Source organism: Eleutherodactylus coqui, chromosome 2 (genome assembly GCF_035609145.1).
Source record: "Eleutherodactylus coqui strain aEleCoq1 chromosome 2, aEleCoq1.hap1, whole genome shotgun sequence".
NCBI classification, from domain to species: domain Eukaryota; kingdom Metazoa; phylum Chordata; class Amphibia; order Anura; family Eleutherodactylidae; genus Eleutherodactylus; species Eleutherodactylus coqui.
In genome coordinates, this window is record NC_089838.1 from 37,502,237 (window position 1) to 37,516,594 (window position 14,358).

Consider the following 14,358-nt stretch of genomic DNA (forward strand, 5'->3'; position numbering starts at 1 on the left):
CTAATATTCGCCCGAGCATCAAGCTCGGACGAGTACGTTCGCTCATCTCTATTAGTTATCTATAGTTGCAGTCTGGTTGTTCCCTACGAAATGGGATATTTGGGGTGCATGGTTAAGATTGGTTAACAATCATCCCATGTAAAAGGACCCTACCTCATGTTATGCACTAAGTTGACATATTAAGCTTACATACATACAAAAAGCTTGTCACATAGTGCCTTCTATCTACAGTATATAAACCAGCAAGAGTATTATATATTAACTTGCAGCCTCCTACAGAGATACATGATACCTGTGAGATGCCAATATGGTGCATATAATAAGGAATTTACTTTCACCTTATATCCCCATGATATCATAACCAGATGGATGGGGAACCTACCGACAAAATACTCAGTAATGCTATACTACAAGTTACCTGTGGGTGCAGTAACCTAGTATATACAAGACACCTTAAAGCATACGGGGAAAAAAGGAAAAACAATAAGCCTGAATATCTCACCTGGTTAATTTCATTTACCCAACTTGAATCACAGTGGTATTCCAAATCTATATGGTCGTATAGGCACCCTTCACAGATATAGATTAAAATTAAAATGAATAACTTTTATTAACCCCTTCATGACATGGCCTATTTTGGCGTTGAGGACCAAGCGATTTTGTGGTATTTTTCCATCTCCATTTTTCAAAAGCCATAACTTTTTTATTTTTCCGTGGACGCGGCCGTATAAGGGCTTGTTTTTTGCGTGGCGAACTGTAGTTTTTATCGATGCCAATTTTGGGTACGTAGACTATATTGTAAAATTTTTTATTTTTTTTTTAATGATAGCAGAGAGAGAAAACGCATCAATTCTGCCATAGATTTTTTTTTTTTTTTTTTACACCGTTAATCATGCAGCATAAATGAGACTTTCCATTTTTTCTGCAGACCGGTACGGTTACAACGATACCAAAATTCTAACATTTTTTTAGGTTTTCCCACTTTTCTGCAATAAAAACCCTTTTTTTTGGAAATCTTTTTTCTATTCTAAATTGCTGCATTCAAAGTCACGTAACTTTTTTATTTTTTGATGTACAGAGCTCTATGAGGGCTTATTTTTTGCGAGACGAGCTGTAGATTTTATTGGTACAATTTTGGCGTACATACGACTTTTTTGATCACTTTTATTGCGTTTTTAGTGAGGCAAAATGCTAAAAATGAGCATTTTGCCTCAGTTTTTTAGCTTTTTTTTTAGCGTTTTTTTCGGTGCACAGTCAAAAGCATGTGCAACTTATTGTACGCATCGTTACGGACGCGACAATACCAAATATGTGGGGTTTTATTTTTTTTTTACCTTTTTTTATGCTAATCTGAGAAAAAGCATAAAAAATGGTTTTTTTACTCTTTTTTTTTACATTTTTTTTAATTCATTTTTTAAATCTTTCTTTATTTTACACTGTTTGTGTCCCTCTGAGGGACTTACATCACTGCCCTGATGATCGCTGTCATAAGGCATGGCAGAGCTACTGCTCTCCCATGCCTTATCGCTCATACAGCGATCTCAGGCATAGGCAATACAGGACGCCAGTGTCTGGCGTCCTGTTGCCATGGTGACAGGCCGGGCTCTCGCGATGACATCGCGAGTTCCGGCCGGAGACACAGAGGGAGCCGCGCTCCCGCTGTGAACTCTTTCCCTGCCGCGATCTACTTAGATCGCGGCAGGGAAGGGGTTAACAGCGGGGGGCGCATCTCCGATGTCCCCCCGCTGCTGCAGCGAGACGCTGGCTGTGACTGACAGCCGGCTCCCGCTGCGGGATAGCGCTGGATCATATGTGATCCCGCGCTATCTCCAGGACGTAAGTTTACGCCCTGTTGCGGGAAGTACCACGCTCCCAGGACGTAAACTTACGCCCTGCAGCGGGAATGGGTTAATAACTAGTTAAAATTGGGGCCACATAAATCATATAACAAACAAAGACAGACGTGGACTAACAACATGGATCATATAACAAGACCCAGTGATCAAATGATATGAGGGTATCGATTCCCTTCTAACAGCCAGTCAGGTTAACCCCTATTGACAATATTAGGGGACTGGGTCACTGGTTTGTAGCGGTACGTCACGAAGCAAAAAGTTGGTCAGAATGTATCAGGTTTCCGGTTAGGGAGAGCAGGGTACCTCCATTTATGATTAGAGGCTGGAAACCAGCTGACCTTATTTTTTGTCGCCGCTTTCAATATATCTGAATACAGTAGGGATTCATGTATTTAATCAGATGTATGTGTTACACAGTATGAAGTCCATAGTCACTCAGGGTTTGGGTATTACGGCGTTAGTACTGGAAGAATTGGTTTATATGGTAAACACCCACTCAGATACTATTATGCGTAATCCACCGTTGACAAATAGAGTAAATTGCTAAGCAGTCGCTCATGTATGTTACGTCTATTGACGTTTAGAGATAAAGTAATTGCTCCAAACGTGGGCGACTGCTTAAAGTGTCTTAACGTATAATGACTTTTTACTGTGTTTCAACTTTTAAAGAATAGGATATTTTGCTTGCTCAATAGGGTAATTGCTTGCTCAACGCGTTTCTCCGCCTCTGTCTGGGGCGGTTCCTCAGGAGCAGGGCCAAGGGTTGCCCTAGGATTTACGTGATTATCCCTATTAGTCCTATCGTAGTAGATAAGACCCTTGTTGATAGTCCTTTCGATTAAGAGGGAATAAGACTATATCCCTGATAGAAATGGAGTTCTCCTATTACTACTTCCCTCTCTCTCTTGGCTCAGAGACTTAGTTTAGGGAGTCGCTTTGCTATAAAGGTTCGCAAAGAGACCAGTGATAGCCTATAAGTATTAGTCTGAGACCATTTTTCAATGCATCGAGACCGGTTAACATATATGAGTCTCGAGGCGAGAAAGTGAGAGTTGGATGTACCAATTCCCTAACCCCCGGAGGAACCTAGGAAACCGATTCTCTCCTATGGCGCAGTATGTATCATGCCCAGAGATACTACAGGGCTAGTGGGATAGATCTGTTGGTTCACACCCACAAATACTGGACCAATGTCCTATTACAGCCTGCCGCCTGTAAAGGACTGTCTGTTACTTGGTCCCTAAAACAGGGATGGATCAATAAACCAATGCGCCTAATTGGGTTGGCAGCAATGCCCCAAATGCCGGACAGAGCTGCACAGCCCTGGTAGTAAGGGGGGGGGGGAGGGGGGTATATAGCGGATGGAGAAGAGGAGAAAAAGTATAGCGCCTGCGGCTCTGATGGTGAGCGGCTGGCAATGAAGTCCCAGAGCTCACAGCAAGGATTAAATAGAGGTGTGGCTCCTCCCATTTCCGGGGGCCTGTCCACAATTAACCAATGGGTTCCCTTTTGGGGCGGGTTCCACTTATCTAGTTGAATAGCAAATTAACCCATTCATCTTTGTACTTACCAGATCACTTTTCTGGTATGGACTAAAGTCCGGACAATAGCGCTGTTCCAGATATGTGCAAAGCACCTAGCCGATCGTCACATGGGGAGCCGTGATCGGCCGTACCTACTCTCGTATGTTACTTCCGCGTTCCACGCTGGAACGCATCCGTCGCTGCCGGGTGAAGTCGCCGCGCTACTTGCGTAGGCAGCGCATTCAGTAGTGTGATACTTCCGCGTTCCACGCTGGAACGCATCGCCGCACTGCCGGGTGACGTCACCGCGCTCCGTACGTCCCGATTGGCCGGGCGAACGGCAGCGCGATGTCGTCAGTAGGAGGCTGTAACTATGGGCGGGGACGGAGTGAGGTAAGTCAGTGAGGCAGCATGGGAGTGGCTACATTGCTGCCTGAACGCCCCCTTCTCCTCGGTATGTATTGCCAGTTACGGAGGGGGCCGTTCGTGCTCAAAAAGAGTTTGAGTCTTATGATGTCTATGTTCATATCCCTAACTGGGAAATATCACGGCCGAGTTTGCACAGAGTTGCTATGGGCAACGGACTATTCTTAGTAGGGAGCCCAAACTTTATTTCCTATACAGTGATGATCTCTGGGATGTAAATTATATAACCTATGTATCCCCCAGGTCTTAATCAAATATAATTACTTGCATGTAAGTAAGAAGAGTCGGTGTGAACCGGCAAGGTGTCTCAATATATACATGCTAATTGTAGCCAGATGCGGAGGTAATTATGAACAGTTATTATATAAAGAGTTAATCCCATGTAATTCAATAGAAATATGTACTCTGAAGGATGCACAAATACTGTTATATTCAATGCTCAGGTTGAACCCCTGTTCCTCCCATAATAGGCCGGGATAGATCCGACATAAAGCAGGAATAAGATGGGTAGTGTGGTAGATGTTGAAAGACTCATATGGGTATTTGTGAATACTTCGGTACCAGAGGGTTTAGAGGAAGCAGTTGAAGTTAAGTGTTGCGTTTAGGCCAGCGGGGGTTACCGTATTCAGCCTAAAGATCCAGGCTGCTTCTTTTCTAAGAAGCATCTTGTCAATATTGCCCCGTCTGACATTGGTTCGTAAATTTTCAATTCCTTGGAATTTCAAATCAGTCAGGTTTCCGTTATGGACCGTTAGGAAGTGATCCGCCAGTGGTGTCTTTTCCCGGCGTCGGATATTCCCTACATGCCCCAGGATACGACGCCGGAACTCCTGAATAGTTTTCCCGACGTAGTTCCTGGGGCATGGACAGGACGCCATGTAAACGATGTTGCGTGTTTTACAGTTGATAAAACTCCTATTAGAATAGGTTCTGTTGGTACTAGCACTGGTAAATGTATTGCTCTTCAATATAAAGGTACACGCCTCACAATCGTGACATGGGAATGTCCCACACGGTTTTAGGCTACCCAACCAGTTTTCCTTCAGGCAGGGAGTTAGGTGGCTCTTGACAAGATGATCCCTGAGGTTATGGCCCCTCCGGAATGTTATCATCGGGTATGCTGGTATAGTATCACTCAGATCTGGGTCATTCGAAAGAATGGTCCAGTAGTGTTCCAGGATGTGCCGTACCTCCTTGGTTCCTGTATCAAACGTCCCGATGATCCTTGAAGTTCTTGTATTCTCGCGTTGTCGGGGGGTTAGGAGGTTTTGTCTTGGTTGTGATTCTGCATGTTTCTGTGCGTCCTCAATTATGTTGCTCGGGTAATCCCTCTCTTGAAAACGTTGCTTAAGTTTTGCACTCTCTCTTTGGAAATCTTCGTCATTAGAGCAGTTCCGTTTAACTCTAAGGAACTGCCCTTTTGGGATTCCTTTCTTTAAAGTAAAGGGATGATGACTATCCCATTTAAGAAGGCTATTTGTAGCCGTTGCTTTACGATGGAGGGTAGATGTAATAGATCCATCAGTATTTTTCTGAATGAGTAAATCAAGAAAGGCAATGGATTTTCTGTTGATTTCCGATGTAAGTTTGAGATTCAAATTATTAGTGTTAAGCGTTTCAACGAATCTATGGAATGATGCCTCGGAACCTCTCCAGAGGACCAAGATATCATCAATGAAACGTAACCAAAGGGTGATATTTTCAGACCAATCTTCGTTCGGGTAAATGTACTTTTCCTCCCACCAGCCCAGGTAGAGATTGGCGTACGATGGGGCACAAGATGTCCCCATCGCCGTCCCCCTGAGCTGGTGGAAGTACTGGGTATCGAACAAAAAGAAATTGTGGGTCAGAATAAACGATAGAAAATTAAGAACGCACTGATTATGTTGTAGAAATTGTGTCCCCCTTTGCTCCAAAAAGAACTGTGTGGCCCTAATACCCCCCTCGTGGGGGATAGAACTATACAGAGACTCCACATCCAATGTGGCTAGAAATGTGTCAGAATCCACCGAAATCCCATCAATAATTTTCAGGACATCCATGGTATCTCTCACATGGGATCTGAGGGATGTTACGAACGGGCGTAGTATTGCATCTACGTAAGTGCTCATATTCTGTGTGAGGTTCCCAATGCCCGACACAATGGGTCTTCCACGGAGGGGGTCCGTCCCCTTGTGGACCTTAGGTAGAGCGTAAAAGGTCGCCACAATTGGATGTGTTGGATTCATATATGTGAATTCATTTTTGTCAATGCATTCTGTCTCACGGGCCTTGTAGAGGAGTTCCCTCAGTTCCCCTTGGAAATGTGTTGTTGGATCAGTGGTTAGGACTTTGTACGTGGCAGAATCACTTAACAGATGGTAACACATCTGTTTATATTTGTCCCTGTTCATGATAACGACATTACCCCCCTTATCCGCTGGTTTAATTATTAATTCTTCATTAGTTTTAAGTCTTTGTAATGCTTCACTTTCCCCTCGCGATAGATTAGGACATTTTTTGCGGGGTTTGATCATCTTCAGATCTTCCGTAACCAGGCGCTCAAAGATGTCAATTTCCGGGCACGGACATGCCGGGGGATTTGATGTATTAGGTGACTTAAGGTCCGTAAAGGGACCAGTTCCAGTTTGTCTTTCAGTTTCATCCTCAAGGGCTTGGAGTATGTCCAGGCCAGGTAGGTCTGTGACAGCAAGCCCTAATTCCTTAGCGCGTTCCCGGTTTTTGGTGCTGAAGTATTTGTGCCACCGCAATTTACGAGTGAAGAGGGAGATGTCCTTCGCCCACACGAACGGGTCAAATTGTGTCGTGGGGACGAAGGACAGCCCCCTCTCCAAAACTCGTCTTTCGTCCGTGGTGAGGTGGTGGTCTGACAGATTCACCACCTGCAATTTGTCTGTCGGTGTTGTCTCCATTAGTCTGGGGCCCAGAGGAGTGTCGAGTTGATATCGTGGTGATTTGCTACCTATTCTAGGTCTATTGATCAACTTTCTGGTCACTGATCTTTCCTCCCCCTCAGAAAGTATTGGGAGATCGGTTGTTCTAAAAAACCAGCAGGTTGTGTTGTTCTCCCACGTCTCCTTTGTTGTTGTGCAAAAGGGCCCCGTCTTTGTGGTCGCGGGGGTCGTCTATTACTGTTCCTTTCACTATCCGATTGCTCAGGTTCTGAGGAGCTGATATCTGTCTCAGAGAATCTACCCCTATCTGTATAGACCCGATTATCACGGAAATCCTGTAAATCTCTATTAAATTGTACGTGTTTTCGTTCTTTAATTTGTAGAGTTAATTTCTCAATATTGGTTTGTAGAATTTTTTCCTTTGTAGGAAAGTCTGGATCTGAGGAGAATGTCTTAGTTTTTGCTATCAAATCATCCAGTTTCTTCTGATTTGTTGCTAATGTAGTTTTTTCTTCCTCCAACAGTAACTTAATTAATTGAAGGGAAAATGCAGTGGATTCGTTTTCCCATTTCTTGATGAATTCTGGGTTCTTAATACGTCTAGGGGGTATGATCGGGTTCCTGAGTCCTCTAGGTATAATTTTATGCTCTTCGTATCGCTGGAGTCCCTGTACCTCCCACCAGTTTCTGGTGAACTCACGGTACTGGGCCGTCAGCTCCTTAAAGCATATGTTTATAGAGTTTTCCTGGTTTTGTCGGTTAAGTTCTCCTTCAGAGAACACCTCTCCCGCATCTGACAGCCACTGAGTGGCAGTGAGGTCCCTCAAGAGGAAACCAGCCATACCAAACACAAGTATAACAAAAATCACAGTGGTATTCCAAATCTATATGGTCGTATAGGCACCCTTCACAGATATAGATTAAAATTAAAATGAATAACTTTTATTAATAACTAGTTAAAATTGGGGCCACATAAATCATATAACAAACAAAGACAGACGTGGACTAACAACATGGATCATATAACAAGACCCAGTGATCAAATGATATGAGGGTATCGATTCCCTTCTAACAGCCAGTCAGGTTAACCCCTATTGACAATATTAGGGGACTGGGTCACTGGTTTGTAGCGGTACGTCACGAAGCAAAAAGTTGGTCAGAATGTATCAGGTTTCCGGTTAGGGAGAGCAGGGTACCTCCATTTATGATTAGAGGCTGGAAACCAGCTGACCTTATTTTTTGTCGCCGCTTTCAATATATCTGAATACAGTAGGGATTCATGTATTTAATCAGATGTATGTGTTACACAGTATGAAGTCCATAGTCACTCAGGGTTTGGGTATTACGGCGTTAGTACTGGAAGAATTGGTTTATATGGTAAACACCCACTCAGATACTATTATGCGTAATCCACCGTTGACAAATAGAGTAAATTGCTAAGCAGTCGCTCATGTATGTTACGTCTATTGACGTTTAGAGATAAAGTAATTGCTCCAAACGTGGGCGACTGCTTAAAGTGTCTTAACGTATAATGACTTTTTACTGTGTTTCAACTTTTAAAGAATAGGATATTTTGCTTGCTCAATAGGGTAATTGCTTGCTCAACGCGTTTCTCCGCCTCTGTCTGGGGCGGTTCCTCAGGAGCAGGGCCAAGGGTTGCCCTAGGATTTACGTGATTATCCCTATTAGTCCTATCGTAGTAGATAAGACCCTTGTTGATAGTCCTTTCGATTAAGAGGGAATAAGACTATATCCCTGATAGAAATGGAGTTCTCCTATTACTACTTCCCTCTCTCTCTTGGCTCAGAGACTTAGTTTAGGGAGTCGCTTTGCTATAAAGGTTCGCAAAGAGACCAGTGATAGCCTATAAGTATTAGTCTGAGACCATTTTTCAATGCATCGAGACCGGTTAACATATATGAGTCTCGAGGCGAGAAAGTGAGAGTTGGATGTACCAATTCCCTAACCCCCGGAGGAACCTAGGAAACCGATTCTCTCCTATGGCGCAGTATGTATCATGCCCAGAGATACTACAGGGCTAGTGGGATAGATCTGTTGGTTCACACCCACAAATACTGGACCAATGTCCTATTACAGCCTGCCGCCTGTAAAGGACTGTCTGTTACTTGGTCCCTAAAACAGGGATGGATCAATAAACCAATGCGCCTAATTGGGTTGGCAGCAATGCCCCAAATGCCGGACAGAGCTGCACAGCCCTGGTAGTAAGGGGGGGGGGAGGGGGGTATATAGCGGATGGAGAAGAGGAGAAAAAGTATAGCGCCTGCGGCTCTGATGGTGAGCGGCTGGCAATGAAGTCCCAGAGCTCACAGCAAGGATTAAATAGAGGTGTGGCTCCTCCCATTTCCGGGGGCCTGTCCACAATTAACCAATGGGTTCCCTTTTGGGGCGGGTTCCACTTATCTAGTTGAATAGCAAATTAACCCATTCATCTTTGTACTTACCAGATCACTTTTCTGGTATGGACTAAAGTCCGGACAATAGCGCTGTTCCAGATATGTGCAAAGCACCTAGCCGATCGTCACATGGGGAGCCGTGATCGGCCGTACCTACTCTCGTATGTTACTTCCGCGTTCCACGCTGGAACGCATCCGTCGCTGCCGGGTGAAGTCGCCGCGCTACTTGCGTAGGCAGCGCATTCAGTAGTGTGATACTTCCGCGTTCCACGCTGGAACGCATCGCCGCACTGCCGGGTGACGTCACCGCGCTCCGTACGTCCCGATTGGCCGGGCGAACGGCAGCGCGATGTCGTCAGTAGGAGGCTGTAACTATGGGCGGGGACGGAGTGAGGTAAGTCAGTGAGGCAGCATGGGAGTGGCTACATTGCTGCCTGAACGCCCCCTTCTCCTCGGTATGTATTGCCAGTTACGGAGGGGGCCGTTCGTGCTCAAAAAGAGTTTGAGTCTTATGATGTCTATGTTCATATCCCTAACTGGGAAATATCACGGCCGAGTTTGCACAGAGTTGCTATGGGCAACGGACTATTCTTAGTAGGGAGCCCAAACTTTATTTCCTATACAGTGATGATCTCTGGGATGTAAATTATATAACCTATGTATCCCCCAGGTCTTAATCAAATATAATTACTTGCATGTAAGTAAGAAGAGTCGGTGTGAACCGGCAAGGTGTCTCAATATATACATGCTAATTGTAGCCAGATGCGGAGGTAATTATGAACAGTTATTATATAAAGAGTTAATCCCATGTAATTCAATAGAAATATGTACTCTGAAGGATGCACAAATACTGTTATATTCAATGCTCAGGTTGAACCCCTGTTCCTCCCATAATAGGGCGGGGATAGATCCGACATAAAGTCAGAAGAAGGATTTGTAAGTTCGACTATACCAGAAACATGTGGATCATTTAATGATTGAGTCAAAGTAAAATTGGGAATATCAGCTGCAGGAGGAAAACAAGCCGGATAACAAGACCCCGGAGCTTCCGGAGGAGCCATCCGCACCTCCATGTACTTCAGGGTCCCATCTGTGTTCAGGTAAAGGGTTGGTTTGTACTGATCCATGTAGTTTGTAGAAAGGGATTTGTCGGTAAAGCAGAATCCGCACCCAGAATCATAATTCTTTCTAAGGCACCTGACAAGTAATATAGTAAATGTGACCAGGAAAACTGCACTGATGGCCACAAGGGACACAATCAGATACAGAGTCAGGTCTGGAGTGGATTTGGCATTGGTGAGGAAATCCTGAGATTTCGGACTTTCTTGAGCAATAGTATCTAATATGTTCACAAGGATAGTAGTTGTAGTTGTCATGGAAGGCTCCCCATGGTCACTGACTGCAATCACAAGGCGATGATCCGTGATATCCGTCTCATGTAAACCTCGGAGAGTCCTGACTTCTCCTGTGTATTCAGAGATGCGGAATAAAGCAGGACTGGCCGACTGAAGAAGACTATAGAGGAGCCAGGCATTGTGCCCAGAATCTACATCCACTGCAGACACCTTACTGACTAAATACCCGGCAGCGGCAGATCTTGGGATGGTCTCCTGAGCGATGGTCTCCCCTGGGTCCTCTGGGTATAAGATAGTGGGAGAGTTGTCATTTGTATCCAGAATAAATAGGAAGACAGAAACATTGGAGGATAATCTTGGAGATCCAGAATCTTCCACTCTTGCTGTGATCTGCAGAACCTGGAATTGTTCATAGTCAAAGGACCTTTGTGCATAAATATTCCCGCTGTCGGAGTTAATGTAGACAAATGAAGAGACCGGAGAACCGTGGATGTGGCTCTCAGCGATGGAGTAAATGAGGTTTGCATTGGCTCCCTCATCCGGATCTACAGCAGATACTGTACATAACAGTCTGCCGGCCTCATTGTTTTCTGCTATGAAGGCATTGTAGACATTGTGTAGAAATGCTGGAGGATTATCATTAACATCCGAGATATTAAGGCTGACTGTAATCTGGCTGCTGAGCGGTGGAGAACCGAGATCAGATGCCGTCAGTGTGATAGTATATTGTGAGAGCTTCTCTCGGTCCAGATGCCCGCTGGTGACCAGGGCAGAACGCTGGGACATGGGCTGGATTTTAAAGGGTAAATTTGGGGACACTTCTAACCTAATTTCCCCATTTTTACCAGAATCTTTATCTCTAACTGCTATGAATCCAACCACAGTTCCTACAGGGGCATTCTCAGGGACCTCATTGCTCTTGGAGGTGAAATAAATTTCTGGGGTATTATCATTTGTATCCTTCACCTCTATCTGTATGACACAATGCCCCTCTAATTTAGGTGACCCCTTGTCTGTCGCTTTGACATACAATTCATAAAAATCTGAGTCTTCAAAATCCAAAGTATCTATAGTCGTTATTTCACTGGTCTTGGAACTTATTTTAAATATCCTTTTTGCAGAATCCAATGTGTGGTGATCAAAGGAATATGAGATTTCACCATTTGCACCTTCATCCACATCTGTAGCATTTAAGTATATTACAACTGTGTTCAACGGAATATTTTCAAAAACACTGATCTTGTAATTGAACTGATCAAATACTGGAGCATTGTCATTAATATCTAAAACAATTACAGCTATCTGCGTGGTCCCTGATCTAGGAGGTTCTCCCCCATCTATAGCCGTGAGAATTAGCTTATGTTCAGCTTTTTCCTCCCTATCCAGGCTCTTTTCTAACACTAGCTCAGCAATGAGGGTCCCATCCTTACGATGCTTCACAAGCAGGGAAAAATATGGATTTGGGTTTAATTTGTACTGATTAATACCATTTTTACCCGCATCTAAATCTATCGCTGTTTCTAACTGAAATCTCATCCCAGGACTAGCAAATACTTCTGTTATATTTATAATCTGATTAGCACTTGGAAATATTGGTGAATTATCATTAATATCCAAAACCTCTATCTCCAGACTGTGCAGCTCCAGAGGGTTCTCAGCCACAAGCTCTAAATGCAGCAGACAGCTCAGGCTGGATCCACACAGGCTCTCCCTATCAATCCTCTCATCTACAACCAGAGCTCCATTCTTCTGCTCTATAGAGAATAATCTGCTGCTTCCTTCTGTTCCCAAACTCAGCCTCCTTCTACTAATATCAGCCAGATTCACCCCCAGATCCTGAGCGACATTCCCTACAACAGTCCCTGGATGAGACTCCTCAGCAATAGAATACCGCAGCTGCCCAGAGACCCAGCCCCAGCTACAAAGGAGAAGGGAGAAAGCTACTTGCCATTTCCAAGCCTTTACAAAGCTCTGATTGTCCATATCTTAAATCCTTCTTCTAAAATGTGTAGTCAATAATCATCATCCCATCAATCCAAGTGTGTGAGCAGCAAAAATATAAATCCTAGGAAAGGGGAAATCCTGGTTTTCCTGCATTGAAAAATCATCCACGGGGCTCTCAATGGAGCAGCAGCTCTTCTTTGTGTGAGAAGAAAAATGGGAGGGTGAATCACTGAGCCAGGGGGAGGAGAGCGCAGGGCTGACATGAGTAGCTAAAGATGACTCTCGGATGACTCTTCTGCCCTCTTCTGGCTATTAATATTAACTACAACAGCTGTGATTTAATATCCTATTTCAAAGGATTTTAGTAATAGTTAGTACATTCAGGTAGAGTTTTGGGTAGAAATTCATGAAGTTCATACCTTTTCTTTAACATTTTTTTCAAGATAAAATGTTGCTTAATCAAAAAAGGGAAAGTCTGGGGTTAAGATAAAACAAATACACAAGAATACACTTTTCAAATTTAAATACTGGTATGAATGTCAGTAAAAGGAGATGGCAGCTCGTATCCTGGGCTGAATAATCAAAGTTTATTACATTTTTGTAATTATATTTATTTGTTATATCACCTGTAGTGGCTGTTCTATATCAGCTACTACAGCATGGAGCAAGCATAAGTGACATAATTAGCTGTACAGTATCTGCCCAGTCCATTCACAAGGACTATTACACTCTCCATGCCATTTCTGTGTCACCATCCATGAAAGGTTTAAATATTTCCTCATATTCTATTATCAATTTTTCTATCTTACTTAGGAATTTATAAGTGGTAAAATGTTATAAGCCATAAATATTCTAATAGTATTATCTTAATTGGCAATAGACTGGAATATCCCTGTATATTAGATATAGTTCTAAGTATTAAGTGCACACGCTTTATCATGAAAATGTGAGGTATCATATCAGATATCAGAGGCTGTTATAAAATATATTCTATCAAATGTCCAGGCCAGTAATAAACTATATATTTCCATCATTTTTCTGCTTTCCTTCTGTTCTCATCCCAAAACTATCATAGATGTTATTTTCCTACATTGAGTTCTGCAAATACCAAAAGGTCCGGTAAAGCATGATAACAACATAGTGTAGCTACTATACATACTACAGTTTATATCAAGACTCCTTACAATATCTCCATATACAGTGGATATAAAAAGTCTACACACCCCTGTTAAATGTCATGTTTTGGTTTTGTTAATAAATCTGATACAAATGAATTATTTCAGAATTTTTTTTCCACCTTCAATGTGACCCGTTAGCTCTACAAGTACATTGAAAAACAGACCAAAATCTTTTAGGATATAAAAATAAAACTAAAATGTTGTGGTTGCATAAGTGTGCACACCCTCTTATATTTGGGGATGTGATTGTGTTCAGAATTAGCCAATCACATTTAAACACATATCAAACAGTAGTCAGTACTCCGCTGCCATTATTTACAGGGATTCTGAATTCCCCCATATAAGTTCAGCCCTTCTAGGAGGATTTTCCTTACATTATCTTAGTTGGTCTATAAAGATCTTACAGCACATCAAAGGGGTCTGATTGTTGAAAAGTATCCGTTAGGAAAAGGGGAACAAAACATTTCCAAGATATTACATGTACCATAGAACACAGTGAAGAAGCAATTAAATATGGCATAATAGTGACATTCCCAAGAACTGGATATCCCTCAAAAATTGATGAAAGGACCAGAAACAAATTGCTCCGGGAGGCGGCCAAGAGGCCCACTGCAACATTAAAGGAGCTGCAGGAGTTTTTGGCAAGTACTGGTTGTGTAGTGCATAGGACAACCATCTCCCAGATTCTTCATATGTCTAGGCTGTGAGGTAGGCGAGCAAGACCGAAGCATTTTCTAACAAAGAAAAACAGCCATGTTTTGTCAAAAC

General features: G+C 43.2%; 1 protein-coding gene across 29 annotated transcripts in view; it reads right to left on the reverse strand.

Annotated features, from left to right (window-relative positions):
- LOC136611234 (protocadherin gamma-C5-like) overlaps positions 1 to 14,358 on the reverse strand; it is a 403,514-nt gene that overhangs the window by 88,528 nt on the left and 300,628 nt on the right. The window contains exons 1-2 of one of the 29 annotated variants that reach the window (XM_066590584.1): positions 10,033 to 12,574; positions 503 to 528 (exon numbers count right to left, since the gene is read on the reverse strand). The exons of the other annotated variants lie outside the window; for them this stretch is intronic. Coding sequence (XP_066446681.1) covers positions 503 to 528; positions 10,033 to 12,451 — 2,445 coding nt within the window. The 5' untranslated portion in view covers positions 12,452 to 12,574. Of the gene's footprint in view, positions 1 to 502; positions 529 to 10,032; positions 12,575 to 14,358 lie in introns of those variants that run through there. 29 annotated transcript variants of the gene reach the window in all.